Source organism: Dasypus novemcinctus, chromosome 17 (assembly GCF_030445035.2).
Source record: "Dasypus novemcinctus isolate mDasNov1 chromosome 17, mDasNov1.1.hap2, whole genome shotgun sequence".
NCBI classification, from domain to species: Eukaryota; Metazoa; Chordata; class Mammalia; order Cingulata; family Dasypodidae; genus Dasypus; species Dasypus novemcinctus.
In genome coordinates, this window is record NC_080689.1 from 4,294,281 (window position 1) to 4,308,688 (window position 14,408).

At 46.0% G+C, this 14,408-nt stretch overlaps 1 protein-coding gene across 5 annotated transcripts in view; it reads left to right on the forward strand.

Annotated features, from left to right (window-relative positions):
- Positions 1-14,408, forward strand: part of VWA3B (von Willebrand factor A domain containing 3B) — a 153,972-nt gene that overhangs the window by 63,597 nt on the left and 75,967 nt on the right. For all 5 annotated transcript variants that reach the window (XR_009181079.2, XM_058278127.2, XM_058278128.1 and 2 more), the window contains 4 exons: positions 631-827; positions 8,034-8,188; positions 13,049-13,187; positions 14,040-14,171. Coding sequence is in view for 4 of the 5 variants with exons in the window: in XM_058278127.2 (XP_058134110.1) it covers positions 631-827; positions 8,034-8,188; positions 13,049-13,187; positions 14,040-14,171 (623 nt within the window). In the remaining variant the exon portion in view is untranslated. The remainder of the gene's footprint in view (positions 1-630; positions 828-8,033; positions 8,189-13,048; positions 13,188-14,039; positions 14,172-14,408) is intronic.

The following is a 14,408-nucleotide window of genomic DNA, read 5'->3' on the forward strand; positions in this document are numbered from 1 at the left end:
CCTGAAGAGCTGGGGGCCAAGCTCTGAACTGGGTAAATTCACCAAGGTGAGGGGGCTGGGGAGGTGGTCCTGGGAGGCCACCTGCCAGCCAGCGAGGGTGAACTGCCTTCCACCCCACCTCAGGCTGCGCGCCCCTGCTTCTCCTTCAACCCAGAGCAAGCCCTTTCATATGACTCTTCTCTGACTTGCTCCAGTATACTTAGGAAGGCCAAGCAGATGCCACCTTCCATCTGCAGGGGAAGAACTCTGCTGAAGCTAAGAGAGGTTAAGTGGTCATCCAGGTTCGAGCAACTTCCCAAAGAGCAGGTGATGGAGCCAGGCCTGGAACCAGATCTCCTGACTCTGCATTTACCCCTCCCGCAGTCGAGCCCTGGTCTGTAGGCAGCGCCACCCATGCACGGGGCCACGCAGCTTGAGGGGGCAGGAAGCGAGATGTGGAAAGGGTCAGATTCCTGCTTTTTCTAGTCTTAGGAGCAAATCCTTGGCCAGGCCTGCTTGCAGAGCGTGTTTCCTGAAATGGATGTGGTCTGACAAAGAACACGGTCCAGCTCGGTAAATACTACGTTGGGGGTGTGAGACAAATGACTCGTGTTTGATGAATGGCTGATAGACCTGTGATTCCAAAAATAGAGTCGGAAGCAACCACTGCCCAGAAGGAGCCAGCTCCTGAGGCCACCTGGGGCTCTAGGGAGTGGCTGCAGAGGCACGGCCTGAAAGCCCAGAAGCTGTCCTTCTACGACGTCCTCGCCGACTGCGCCTTCCGCCACGCCGATGGAGTCGTGGATATAAAAGCCAAGCCCGAGGATGAGGCTGTGCAGACCAGCGCGGTGAGTGGCGTGGACCCCCGGGCGGAGTGCTCGTGGGGGCCGTGGCTTCCCCCCACACCTGGGAAGCACAGGCCTCCCTCGGAGCAGAGCGGAGTGGAGGGCGGGCAGCTGGGTGTCTGCGGAGCAGATTTCCCGTCGGTTTTCCACCCCGCGCCTCCCTAACTGGCGCTTGTGCGGCTGGAGAGCGAGTCTGGGGATGTTTTCCAGAGACATGTGAATTACGCACGCGCACGCCGTTGGCAGAGCTTGCAGAAATTCAGGCAGTATGACTCAGGATGACTCAATATTACCTCGAAAGAGAAGCCCCTTCTTTCCCCACATTGAACGGAAGAGAGGGCAGCGGGCGAGGGTGCCCGCAGCAGGCACCCCTGCGGTCCTTTTGGGGCTGCACCCCTTAGAGCCCCGCTCCAGTGACTGCCGGCCAGCAAGGGGTGGGCCCCGGAAGGCTAAAGCCGGGCTCCCCAAGAGGGGGCAGCGCCGGGTGGGAGCAGGGGACGCCGTTGGAAAGCTGCGGTTCCATCGGGCCAAACGGTCGTGCTGGCCCTGGCTGGCGGTGGAGGGGACGTGGTCTCTGGTGGTTGCGGCACGTTACCGTGGACGGAGGCAGTGGTTTGCGGCGGGGCCCAGGGTCGTGCCTTTAGAGCGAGAGCCCAGATGCGGCTGGCTCAGGGACCCCACTTTGAGAACCACTGATGTGTAGAAGGGACCAGAAGAGAGTGTGTCGAAAGCTTGAATTCTAGAAGGATTAAAAGGCATCACAAGGCGAAATGGAAAATCGGGATAAAATGAATATTCCAAATTTGTAAAACTGAAGGAAAGCTCTTTCAGGAGTGGTCAGGGCCCGTCCTCCCCGTGAAGTGACGCTGGACCGCCGCCCAGGGCAGGCGCGGGGGAGGCAGGGGCCGCAGGGCCGCCTCAGACGCGGGCCCTTGTGTGTTCCCAGCGGCCGCAGCGGAATCTCGGCCGTGGTGCTTGCAGGTCCTGGGCAGACCCTGTGTCCGGAGCCCCGCGTCCACCCCAGGAGGAGGTTTTTCTTTTGGGGCTAAGACATAATGTTGTGGGGCTTTTTGGCTTCAGGGTTTGGGGATTGTTTTTTTTTCTCTCTCTCTCTCTTTTGGCTGTGTGTTTACGGAAAAGCTGGAATTAGATAAATGCAGAATTGACACAAAACAGGTTTCCTAGTTTACCCTAGGATCCAGAGTAATTGCTACAGAACAGAGAAAATCGCATTTGTGGGTTTCCTCCCCCGATAGAGCTTTCTGGTTTTGTACACACTGCTCAGTAATGTTATTAGTTCAGGAAATCATACATAACTGAGTTTTCGTTTCAAAAACGTTTTGACACTGGATCTTTCAAAATGCGAACCCCCGTGACTTTGAACACGGCTGACCTTGACCTTCTGACGTTGGCCTCCTGACCATGTGGTGTGCTCGGGCTGAGAGCTCATGCTGATTTTCTCCTTATTCTTTCTTGACAATTGTAAATGAAACTTTTTAGGGCCAGTTTGAAGAATCTGACTTGTCAAAAGGAAGTTTTACCCAAATTACCTGTGCTAACAAATAATAATGTGGCAGAACTTGGAAAGGATACAGTACAGCTCATCTCTTTTACAAATATTGATGAGAAAGGGGTCATTTTGTTTATGATATTGGGTTACAATTTGAAACTGGATTTATACCCAAAATTGTGATGTGTATAAAGTAGGGAAAAACAGAGGCTAAACTGTGAAATAGGTAGATTATTTAGGGCTCCCCCAGACTCCCACTGGCCAGGTCTCCCTAAAATTTTTTTTTAATTTTAAAAAATTTATTCAAGTATATTTCTCATACATAAACATACATAAACAAAAAGTGTATAGTAATAGTTGTGAACTTACAGAACAAACATATAACATCATGCAGGACTCTCGTACCTCACCCTACCACCATTGTTGTTACACATTTTTAACTAATGATTAAAGGGCATTGTCAAAATATTACTACTAACCAAAATATTTTTCCCCAACCCACCCTATTATTATTATTTTAAATAGATTTTTTATGACAGAAGTTATAAACTTATAAAACAATCATGCACATGTGCAGAATTACCAAACAACACCCCTCCATCAACACACCACACTGTGGTAGAGCATTTGTTACAGATAAGATAATATCATCTGATTGTTACCACATCCATCGTGTACTTTTGGCTCACATCTTCCATTCTGCCTCAGTATCAACACAGTACATCTTCGGCATAGATGCAAGAATGTTATATTATTACTGCTAACCACAGTCCATAGGCCACTCCAGTTGTGTTTTCCCTATGCTTCTCCACATTCCCACCACCCTGCAGTAGTGATATACATTTGCTCTAGCTCACAAAGGATACTCTTGCATCTATACGATCAAACACAATTCTCATCCACCTCTTGGTTTACTGTGCTATTCAGTTCCTGGATTATTCTCTGGCATTCTGTCAATTGGCATTTACGTGCCTACACTACCATTTTCAGCCACATCCCCATTTATAAACTAGCTGTTACTCACTATGTGTTACCATCCACTCTATATATTTCCACACTTTTACAGTAAAGCTGATTAAAACTTCTATATGCATTAAACATCAGCAGTCCATCTCAGTCCTCCTCTTATCTCCTTTAAGAATGCACCACCTACCACCAGATCTTGAGCTATTATCCTACAATTTCTTCTAGAAGTTTTATGGTTCTTGCTTTTATTTTTAGGTTTTTAATCCATTTTGAGTTAATTTTTGGATAAAGTGTGAGATGGGGTTCTCTTGACTTTTTTTTTTTTAAAGATTTATTTTTTATTTATTTCTCTCCCTTCCCCCCTCCCCCCCAGTTCTGCTCTCTGTTTATATTTGGTGTGTGTTCTTCTGTGTCCGCTTGGATTCTTGTCAGTGGCACTAGGAATCTGTGTCTCTTTTTGTGTCAGCTCTCCATGTGTGCGGCGCCACTCCTGGGCAGACTGCACTTTTTTTGCATGGGGCAGCTCTCCTTACGGGGCACACTCCTTGTGCGTGGAGCTCCCCTACGTGGGAGACACCCCTGCGTGGCACAGCACTCCTTGCGTGCATCAGCACTGTGCATGGGCCAGCTCATCGCATGGGTCAGGAGGCCCTGGGTTTGAACCCTGGACCTCCCATGTGGTAGGCAGATGCTCTATCCATTAAGCCAAATCTACTTCCCCTTTCCTTCTTTTGGTCATGGATATTCAGTTCTTTCAGCAACATTTGTTGAATGGACTGTTCTGTCTGAGCTGTGTGGGTTTGACAGGCTAGTCAAAAATCACTTCACATACAGGTGAAGGTCTGTTTCTGAACCATCCATTTGGTTCCAATTGTCTATGTGTCTTTATGCCAGTACCATGCTATATTTATTACTATAGCTAGGTAATATGATTTAAAGTCTGGAGATGTGTGTTTGCTTTTCCTTTTTAAGATGTTTCTGGCTATTCAGGACCCCTTACGCTTCCAAATAAATTTGACAATCATGTTTTCAATTTTTAAAAAAATGCTTGTGGAATTTTTATTGGAATTGCATTGAATCTGTATATCAATTTGAGTAGAATTGACATCTTAATGATATTTAGTCTTCCAATCCATGAGCATGGAATGTTCTTCCAGTTACGTAGGCCTTTTTTGATTTCTTTTAACATCGAATTGCAGTTGTTTTTTTTAATACAAGTGCTTTACATCATTGGTTGAGTTTATTCCTGACTGGTTGAGCTTTATCTGTCATATTTTGTTTTCACCACTCTTTTGACACTTTTAGTTCCTTTTATTGATATAATCTTCATTTCTAGACTCTCTTCCAGGCCTCCCTCTCCTGTCTTTTCTTTTCAGGCTCCAGTATACCCTTTAGTATTTCCTGAAAATCTGGTTTCTTGGTTAGAAATTCTCTCAGTTTCTTTTTATCTGTGAATATTCTAAACTCGCCCTCATTTTTGAAATATAGTCTTGCCAGATAGAAAATTCTTGGCTGGAAGTTTTTCTCTTGCAGTATCTTAAATATATCAGACCACTATCTTCTTGCCTCCATGGTTTCTGGTGAGAAATCAGCACTTAATCTTATTGGGTATCCTTTATATGTTATGCATTGCTTTTCTCTTGCTGCTCTCAGAATTCTGTCTTTATCTTTGGCATCTGACATTCTGATGAGTATGTGTCTTGAGCTGGTCTATTTGGATTTTTTCAGATGGGAGTATATTGAGCTTCTTGGACATGGATAGCTATGTTCTTCAGTAGGGTTGGGAAATTTTCTATGATTATTTCTTCATATATTCCTTCTGCCCTTTTCCCTTCTCCTTCTGGGACACCCATGACACATATGTTTGCACATCTTTTGCTGTCATTTATTTCCCTGAAACCTTGTACAATTTTTCCATTCTTTTCTTCATTTGTTCTTTTGTATGTTCACTTTCAGAGGCCATTTCCTCAAGCTCACCAATCCTTTCTTCTGCCTCCTCAAGTCTGCTATTATATGATTCAATGTTGTTGTTTTTTTAAGATCTATTTTTTATTTATCCACCCCCCTTGCAGCTTGCTTGCTGTCTGCTCTCTGTGCTTATTCACTGCATGTTCTTCTGTGTCTGCTTGTCTCCCTTTTGTTGCATCATCTTGCTGCACCAGCTCTCCGTGGATGCGGGCTTGGGCCGTCACCTCTCCATGGGCGCAAGCCGTCAGCTCTCTGTGGGCACAGCCCAGCTTGCCTTCACAAGGAGACCCAGGGCCTCTCATATGATAGACAGGCGCCTTATCGATTGAGCCACAGCTGCTTCCCTCCAATGTTTTTTAAATTTCATTTATTACATCTTTCATTTCCATAAGATCTGCTATTTTTCTGTGTACGCTTTTAAATTCTTCTGTGTGCTCATCCAGTGTCTTCCTAATATCCTTAATCTCTCCAGTCATCTCTTTGAATTTATTAAGGAGATTTGTTCGAACATCTATGATGAGCTGTCTCAACTCCTTTATGTCATCTGGAGGCTTATCTTTTTCCTTTAACTGGGCCATTGCTTCCTGTTTCTTGGTGTGGATTATACTTTTTTTATTGGTGTCTTGGCATCTGACTTACTTGAGTATTTATTCTGGGTTCAGTTTTTCTCTTTAGTTTAGGGCTTCCTGCCCTTTCTCCCTTGCTGGTTGTGCAGTAGGAGCCAAGGATGCACTTGGTACTATAAACTGTGGAGGCTCAGGCTGCCTTCATTGCCCCAGGGACTGATGAAGCTTCTTCCAACTTTCTCCTTTGCCAGGGGTAGGACATAGTCACAGCTCTATGGAGTAATCCAAGTCATACAGGCCTAGACAGTAGTTGCCCAGAGAGATTGATGAAGCTTCACACTCCCTTCTCCCTTGCCTCGGGCAGGAATGGAGCTGCAGGTGTGGGCAGCAATCTATACAGTGTGGGTCCAAGATGACTGCATTTGCCCTGGTAGACTTCCGATTATTCAGTCTGTGCCAGCCAAAGGTTCCTGCAGTTACCTGGATAGGCTGGTGCAGGGCCCACCATCCTCCTCCCTGCCAGAGGTGGGGCTGAAGCCTAGGCTAGGGCTGCAGGTCAATCTGGGTGAAAGAAACCTGTTCCTACCATCACTGTGATTTTTGATCAGCCTGGCTTCCCCTCAGGCTGGGGACGGAGTCAAAATGGCAGCCACTGGCCTCTTTCCGATGTGGACAGGTTCAAACGAGCTCTTCTTAGGGTTATACTTTAGCCAGCTGAGTCTACTAATCAGTAGCTGAAATCGGTGATCAACCATTTCCCCTTTCCTGTTTTTGGGAAATGGAACCTCCAATTCCAGCCACAGAATAGCTCCTGTGGCAGCTTGCACTGCCAAAGTAGGATAATCACTGGCCCCCACGGCTTGGCCTATATTTTCCAGGAGAGGCTGGAGCAGGTCCCCCCAGCTTCCTCCCTGCAGGAGGTGGAGCTGGGGCCTAGGCTAGACCTACAATCTGACCTGGACGGAAAGAAGCTGGTCCCTACCAGCCCCATGATTTTCAGTCTGCCTCACCATGCCAGGCGCGGAGTTAAGATGGTGGCTCCCAGCCTCTTTCTGACTTGGACAGGCTCAAACTTTAGCTGTTCTTAGGATTATACTTTAGCCCGCTGAATTTACTCTTCAGTGACTGAAGTTGGCACCCAACTGTCTCCTCCTCCCCCATTTCTGGCAAGTAGAGCTTTCAATTTCAGCTGCGGAACAGCTCCTGAGGTGGCTCGTGCATCCAGTAGAGGATGGACACTGGCCTCCGTGGTGTGGAGAGCTCTACTCATGAATCTTTGCCACAGATGGGCAGTCTCCTCCTTCTATTCCTTCAAGGATATGGCAGAATGCTCTTCTGGTCTCCTGGAGCCCCCAAACAGGTGCTTCAGCTAAGTCCACATAGCTCTGGGTGTTTACTAACTGCCCTGCAGCAGGAGCCGACTCTAGGAGCGCCTTACTCTGCCGCCATCTTGCTGGTTGTCTCTTCCCCCCACTAAAGTTTTAACTAGAAAAACCTGTTTGTATCTACGATCCAGAAAACTCGCTTCCATTGAGAAATAAATGACTGAAAAAGCTTGTTATGTAGCTGTTCTCAGATAAATGAGCAGGTTGGAGGAGGTGAATGACAGCTCTGGAGGGCGGGAATCTTGGTCTGCTTCATTCATGGATTGCTTTCCTGCTGCCAGGAAGAGCACCTGGCTTGAGTCGTGCCTGATAAACACCAGCTGGACCAGTAACAGAGGGTGACAGAGAGCTCTGCCCATGGGAAGCTTTGTCCTTAGACCGTTCTTTGTGTCTGGTTAGAGCTACTAGAGGTGGGTGCTTGGCAACTAGTCTTCATCGGGGACCGCGACAGGCCATGGAAAGAGGGTTTGCCTGAGCTGCAGTTCCCACCTCCTCCAGGGTGGCCTCCCTGAGCGAGCTCTTGCTTGTCCAGCCCTTCCCGTCTCAGCCCACCGCACGCTGGCCCTCCATATGTTTTGTGGGCATGTGTCTGTGTGCACTGCAGTGTCTCCCTGCCCCCTGCTGGACATGGGCTGGGTCCCCAGGTCTCTGACCACTGTGCATGGCCCCTGGCACAGGCCCCACGGGATGTGGGTCATTTTGAGGTGGGGGCGAGCACTGTGAGCAGAGCAGCCCGGCCGCGGTGTGAGCAGGGCAGAGGCGCTTCTCCTCTGCGTGGTTTCCGAGTGGCTTCTGTCCTTCGTCCCCTCCACAGGAGACAAACAAGAAGACGATCCATGCGAAGTACTGCAGCAGGTTCGTCCACGCTCCCTGGAAGGATGGGAGCTTGGTCCACGTCGGCATCACCAAAGAGAAGTGCCGGCGGTACCACGAGAGGATGCACACCGCGCTGGCCCAGATCGACAAGAGGTGGGTGCTTCGCAGGGGCGCGCGGGCCGAGGCGCTCTCAAAATTCGAATCTGCTGACCTCCCTGTCGGAACCAAGTGAACGGCCAGTGGCCACGAGGTCAAGGGTCCGTCGTGGGCAGCCAGGGGCCTCGCTGGGGCTGACAGCAGAGGGGGTGCTTGGGTCCCAGCCTGCCCGGGGGCCGGGGCCCGTTCTTGAAAGCAGCAGAGGGTGTGGCACCTGGCGTGTGCCCGTCGGGGCCCAGGCCTGCGTTTTTGGTGGACCGCAGGTATATTATGCCATCTTCAATGCCTTGAGTATTATTTTTCAGGGCACCAGTTGCAGTGAAATATTTGAGCACAATTGAGTAACAACTATTTTAAAACGAAGCAAAGCTCAACTCCACGTGATTGGTTCTAGGACCTGGTGTGCCAGGGCAAATGACCTGGGGCCAGCCCCACGTGACCTGCCTTAGTGCCCCTCAGCTCAGCCTGTCCCCTGCCCCAGTGCCAGAGGCCAGCGTTCCACCCCCAAGACCAGACCCCCCCGGGTGCCTGGGCGGCTCCGCCCCTTGCTGTGTGACCTGGGGAGCTAGTGAGCGCCTTCGGGCACAGTTTCCTCGCTCGTAAAGTGGGACCTAGGATGCTGCCTCGGGTGGCTGGGCCAGGCTGGTGCCCGGAGGCAGCGGGCCCTCGAGGAGGAGGCTCGCTCCTTCTCTCCCCAGGCCACAAGCTGCAGGCGCCCTCTGCCCCCTCTTTGCCCCCTGAGCTGCAGCCTCTTAGAACGCAGGTGCTGATGGGCACTCAGGAACGCGAATTCCCGGGTCCAGAGCCTGCTCTGCTGCTGGCTGCTCGGGCTGGGCTGCTTGGGTTGGATCTGGGCGAGGTGCTGCTGAGATGATCCCCCCTGGCCGCTGGGGGCGCACCTGTCCCTCACTCCCACCAGGTGTCAAGGTGGTCAGGAGGTCTTCTCTCCTTGTTGGTTTTCTGGAAGATTTTGTGTAGAGTTGGTGTCATTTCTCCCCCAAATGTTTGGTAGAACTCACTGCTGAAACCACCTGAACCTGGAGTTTTCTTAATGGGAAAGTTTTTAACTACCCATTCAATGCCTTCTAGAACACACAGAGCCAATCTTGGTCATTTATATCCTCATTATTTTCTAATCAGACTGGCTAGAGCTTATCCATTTTATTGATATTTTCAAAGCACCAGTTTTTGGTTTCACTGATGTATTTCTCTATAGGTTTTCTGTTTTCTATGCTATTGATTTCTACCCTTATCTTTGTATTTGTTTTTTTTTTAAAGATTCATTTTTTATTTATTTTTCTCCCCTTCTCCCCCTCCCTCCCCCAGTTGTCTGCTCTCTGTGTCCATTTGCTGTGTGTTCTTCTGTGTCCGCTTCTATTCTTGTCAGCGGCACCGGGAATCTGTGTCTCTTTTTGTTGCGTCATCTTGCTGCATCATCTTTCCTTGTGTGCAGTGCCACTCCTGGGCAGGCTGCACTTTCTTTCGTGCTGGGCAGCTCTCCTTACAGGGCACACTCCTTGCACATGGGGCTACCCTATGCGGGGGACACCCCTGCGTGGCAGGGTACTCCTTGCGCGCATCAGCACTGTGCATGGGCCAGCTCCACATGGGTCAGGAGGCCCTGGGTTTGAATCCTGGACCTCCCATGTGGTAGGCGGACGCTCTATCAGTTGGGCCAAATCTGCTTCTTTTTACCCTTATCTTTATTATTTCTACCTTTTTCCTCATTTTTGGGTTGAAGTTTCTTAAAATGGATACTTAGATCATTGCTTTGAGGCCATTTATTTTCTAATATAAACATTTAATTTTCTTAATTTCACTCTGAGTACTGCTTTAGCTGCCTCCCACAAAATTTGATATATTTCATTTTCATTCACTTCAATGTTTTCTAATTTTTTATATGATTTCTTCTTTAACCAAAGAGTTATTTAGAAATGCATTTTTTACTTCCTGAATTTTTGTGGATTTTCCAGATACCTTTTTATCATTGATTTCTTTTTTAATTTCACTGTGGGCAAAGAAATACTTTGTATGATTCCAATACTTTTAAATTTATCAAGAGCCATTTTATGTCTTGGAATATGAAAACAACTATTGAAAGAAGAGTGTTGAAATCTGCAACTCTATTTGTGGAGTTGTTCCTTTCTTGTCAGTTTTTCATCATGCTTCTTGAAGTTCTACTAGTTGGTGCATTTATATTTAAGATCCTGATGAACTGAATCCATTTTGGTTCTGAAATGTCACTTTATCGTTGGTAATATTCCTGTGCCTTGACCTATGCCAGTATAGGTTCTCCAGCTTTCTTTTGATTATTGCCTTTTATCTCTAACCTGTCTTATATTTAAACAGGTTTCCTATAGACAGAAGATATGTGACTGTTGCTTTTTATCCCATCTGACAGACTTTGCCTTTTAATTACTTAAGAGCATTTACATTCAATGGGATTATTGATTTGGTCGGGTTTAAATCTAAGGTTTTGCTATTTGTTTTCTATCTATACCATCTGTTCTCTGTTCCCTTTTCTTCTTTTTCTGCCTTCTTTTGAATTATTTTATGTGATCTGATTTTAACTCCACCATTAGATATTAGCTATACCTCTTTTGTTTCGTTTGTTGCATGTCTGTGTATGTGGCTGCTCTAGCGTTTGTTACATAATACACAACTTTATCATATCACAGTCTACCTTCAGGTAATATTGTATCACCTCACGTACATCTTCCACTTCCCCCTTTTTGTCCTTTTTATCATTGTCCCACACTTTACTTTCATGTTATAAATCCCATAATGCATTATTATTACTTCTGCTTTAGATAAATTGTCCAGTAAATAGATTAAAATGAGAAGAAATTAATTTTATATGTATCTATATATTTTATATTTTTGTTGCTCTTTACTCCTTTGTATAGATTCAGATTTCCATTTAGTATCACTCTCTTTCTGCCTGAAGAATTCCCTTTTAATATTTCTGGTAGTACTGGTCTGTTGCTGATGAATTATTTCAATTGTTTTAGTCTGAAAAAGTCTTTAATTTACCTTTATTTTTGGAAGATATTTTTGCTAAGTATAGAATTCTAGGTTTACAGTTTTACCTTTCAGTACTTTAAAAATCTTTCTCCATTGTTTTTTGGCATGCATGTTTCTGACAAAAGATCTCCTAATGTTCTTATGTTTGTAATGTGTATTTTTGTCTCTGGCTGCCTTGAAGATTTTCTCTTTATCACTGGATTTCAGCAATTTTATTATGATGGGTCTTGATATACTTTTCTTTATGTTTCTTTTGCTTGGGTTCTTTGAGCTTCTTGGACCTGTACATTTTTTCTTCATCAAAGTTGGAAACATTTTGACCATGATTTCTTCAAATATTTTTCCTGTCTCTCTTTCTTAGTCTATAATTACACATGTGTTAGACTCCTTGAAATTATCCCATAGGCCACTTATTCATTGATACTTTTTTAGTCTTTTTTTTCTATGTTTCATTTTGAATTGTTTCCTATGCTATGTCTTTTCTTCAGGTTCCCTGATCTTTTCTTCTGCGATGTCTAATTTATCGTTAATACCATGTAGTATATTTTTCATTTCAGATATTGTATTATGTATCTCCAGAAGTTCCATCTGGGTCTTTTTTTTTATAGCTTCTACTTTTCTCCTCATTTTCTTCACACTTTACCTTCTTGAACAATGGATTATATTTATAAGAGCTGTGTAACATCCTTTTCCTAATTCTATCATCAGTAGTCATTTCTGAGGCTGCTTCTGTTGATCAGTTTTTCTTTTTGTTATGGATCACATTTTTCTGCCTCTTTGCACACCCAGTAATTTTTATTGGATGCCAAAAGTTTTGAATTTCACTCTGTTAGGTGCTGGATTTTGTTGTAGTCGTTACGTATGGGGTGCCATGAAGTTGCCTGGAGTCAGCTTGATCTGTGGGACTTGCTTTGAAGTTTGGTAGCACAGGTCAGGGCTAATTTGGCTCTACTACCAAGGCAGTCCCCTTATGAGAACCTGCGTGTTAAGGAGGTTCTCCCACTCCGGCTGGTCGGAGGGTGAACTATTCCCAGCCCTGTGTAAGTTACAAGGCGTGGTCCCACCTACCCGGGTTTGGTGATCCTGTTGCTTCTTCGCGCACATGCCCTGATAATTGCTTAGCCAGAATCTGACCCTGCTGCCCACCTCCAGAGTTCACTCATCCTCTCTCTCCTTCTCTCACTCCACCCCTTCTGTGCCACCCTTTAGTATTTTGACCTCTAGGTTCTATCTGCCAGGCAGCTTGAAACTCTGAACCGTTTCAAGTACGTTTGCAGCTGCCCTGCTTCCCGCAGGCTTTTCTGCAGCCATGAATTTAGCTTGCACCCTGCGGTGGGACTGAGGCCCACAGACGCACCTGCCCACACAGCTGCCTGGTGCCTGGTTGCTCCAGGGACCTGGGGCCGCTCGATAACATCCATAAGCTTCACCGACGCTTCAGGAATGTGCTGGCTCCGTTAGCTTGAATGCGCTCAGCGCGATTAAATGAACCAGTGGTCAGAAGTCATAGTTGAAGGCCTCAAAATATCAGATGACTGGAACTGATTGACATTTGGCTTTGGAAGCCAATATTAGATTTATTTTTTCTGTCATATTGATTTTCCTAGTTCTGTTTCACTTGGATCAATGATGGGGGAGGGAGACGTAATCGTGGAGCCAGCTCAAATGTGGGATTTTCCACCGAAAAGCCTCAGAGTGACTAATCTGCCCACAGGAGTTTGGGTGTAAACAATAGAGCACACCTGTCCTCTGTAGATGTATATTAAGTTCTCAGGGAGCTGCTCTGATTGCCTGCAAGCTCTAACTATGCACTTTCAACCCATTTCTTCCTAGGCTTAAGTGGCTACAAGCTGGAAGTCAAATCCTCTTTGGAAAAGTACCTAAAGATTGTGTCTATGTCCTCATTGATACGTCTCACTCAATGAAGGGCATACTGGACTTGGTGAAGGACAAGATCATTCAGTTTATACAGGTTAGTCTGAACCGTCAGGCCCGTGCATTTGGGGACGTAGCAAGAACGCATTTCCACCATCACCGCCTGCAGGGGCTTTGAGGGTGGGCAGGGGAGGTTTGCATTTTAAAAGTCCAGAAGAAAACCAGTTCAGGAAAAGATCCCTTTTGCCACCTACAGAATTACCAGTTCTCTTCTGAAAGTGTGGCATACGCAGCCTTCCATTGCTTCCCAGACACTCGTCATCTCTTCCACATGCTCGAATGTTTATCAGGCCCCAGGATTACTGTGTGGGAGCAGTGCAGGCTGATGATCGCGAGCTTCGATCCTTACTGGGCTCACACCCCCTCTGGGCGGCGTGACCCCAAGCTGAGGGCTGCTTTCCTAGCACTTGTTTCCACACAAATCTGTGGAAGTCATGGCACCTCATGAACCAGTAGTATTGATGTTTGAGAAATACAAATTGCAGTTTCTGGCTTGACGAACATTTTTTACAGAAATATGGGCAGATGGAAGCCAAGTGCATAGATTTGTAACTGAATAGTAGCCTCCCTGAACAGATGATGATTGAAATGATGATACCATTTAGAATTTCTTTCCTTTAAGCGTAAGAATAGCTGTGAGAATGTAACATATATTCATACATACATGTATACATTTATAAAAGTCTTCTTAACACCCAAACTATGTATACATTTTATTTAAATGCTTGTACTAGAAATATTTCTCTATTGAATGTAATTTTCAGCTTCTAGAACTGAAAACAGATATAGATATCTTCATGATTAAAATTAATTTATTAAGCTGTGAGCTTTCTTTACCCTTTCTTATATTTAAGTGGTTTCATGGATGAATAATAATTGTCTCTTACAGGAACAGCTGAGATATAAAAGTAAATTCAATTTTGTGAAGTTTGATGCTCAAGCAGTTGCTTGGCAAGAAAAACTTGCTGAAATTGATGAAGATAGTTTGCAAAGGGCTAAGTCCTGGGTTCGAGACATTGAGGTAAGATGCCTGGACACAACGTCTTGGAGAAGCCTGCCTTTGTGACTGCCTGTTGAGCTAATTTACAGGCTAGAAACCCTTGAGAAGGTACCCTGAGCTCCAAGGGCGGCAGTGACTTCGTGTAGACATTCATTTTGTCTACAAAGATCACATTAATCGAATCTCACTGGTCAGTTTCTTAAAGCTTAGCTACGCCTTCCTTCACAGAACTCTATTTCCAGACCTGCCTTTGGCTCA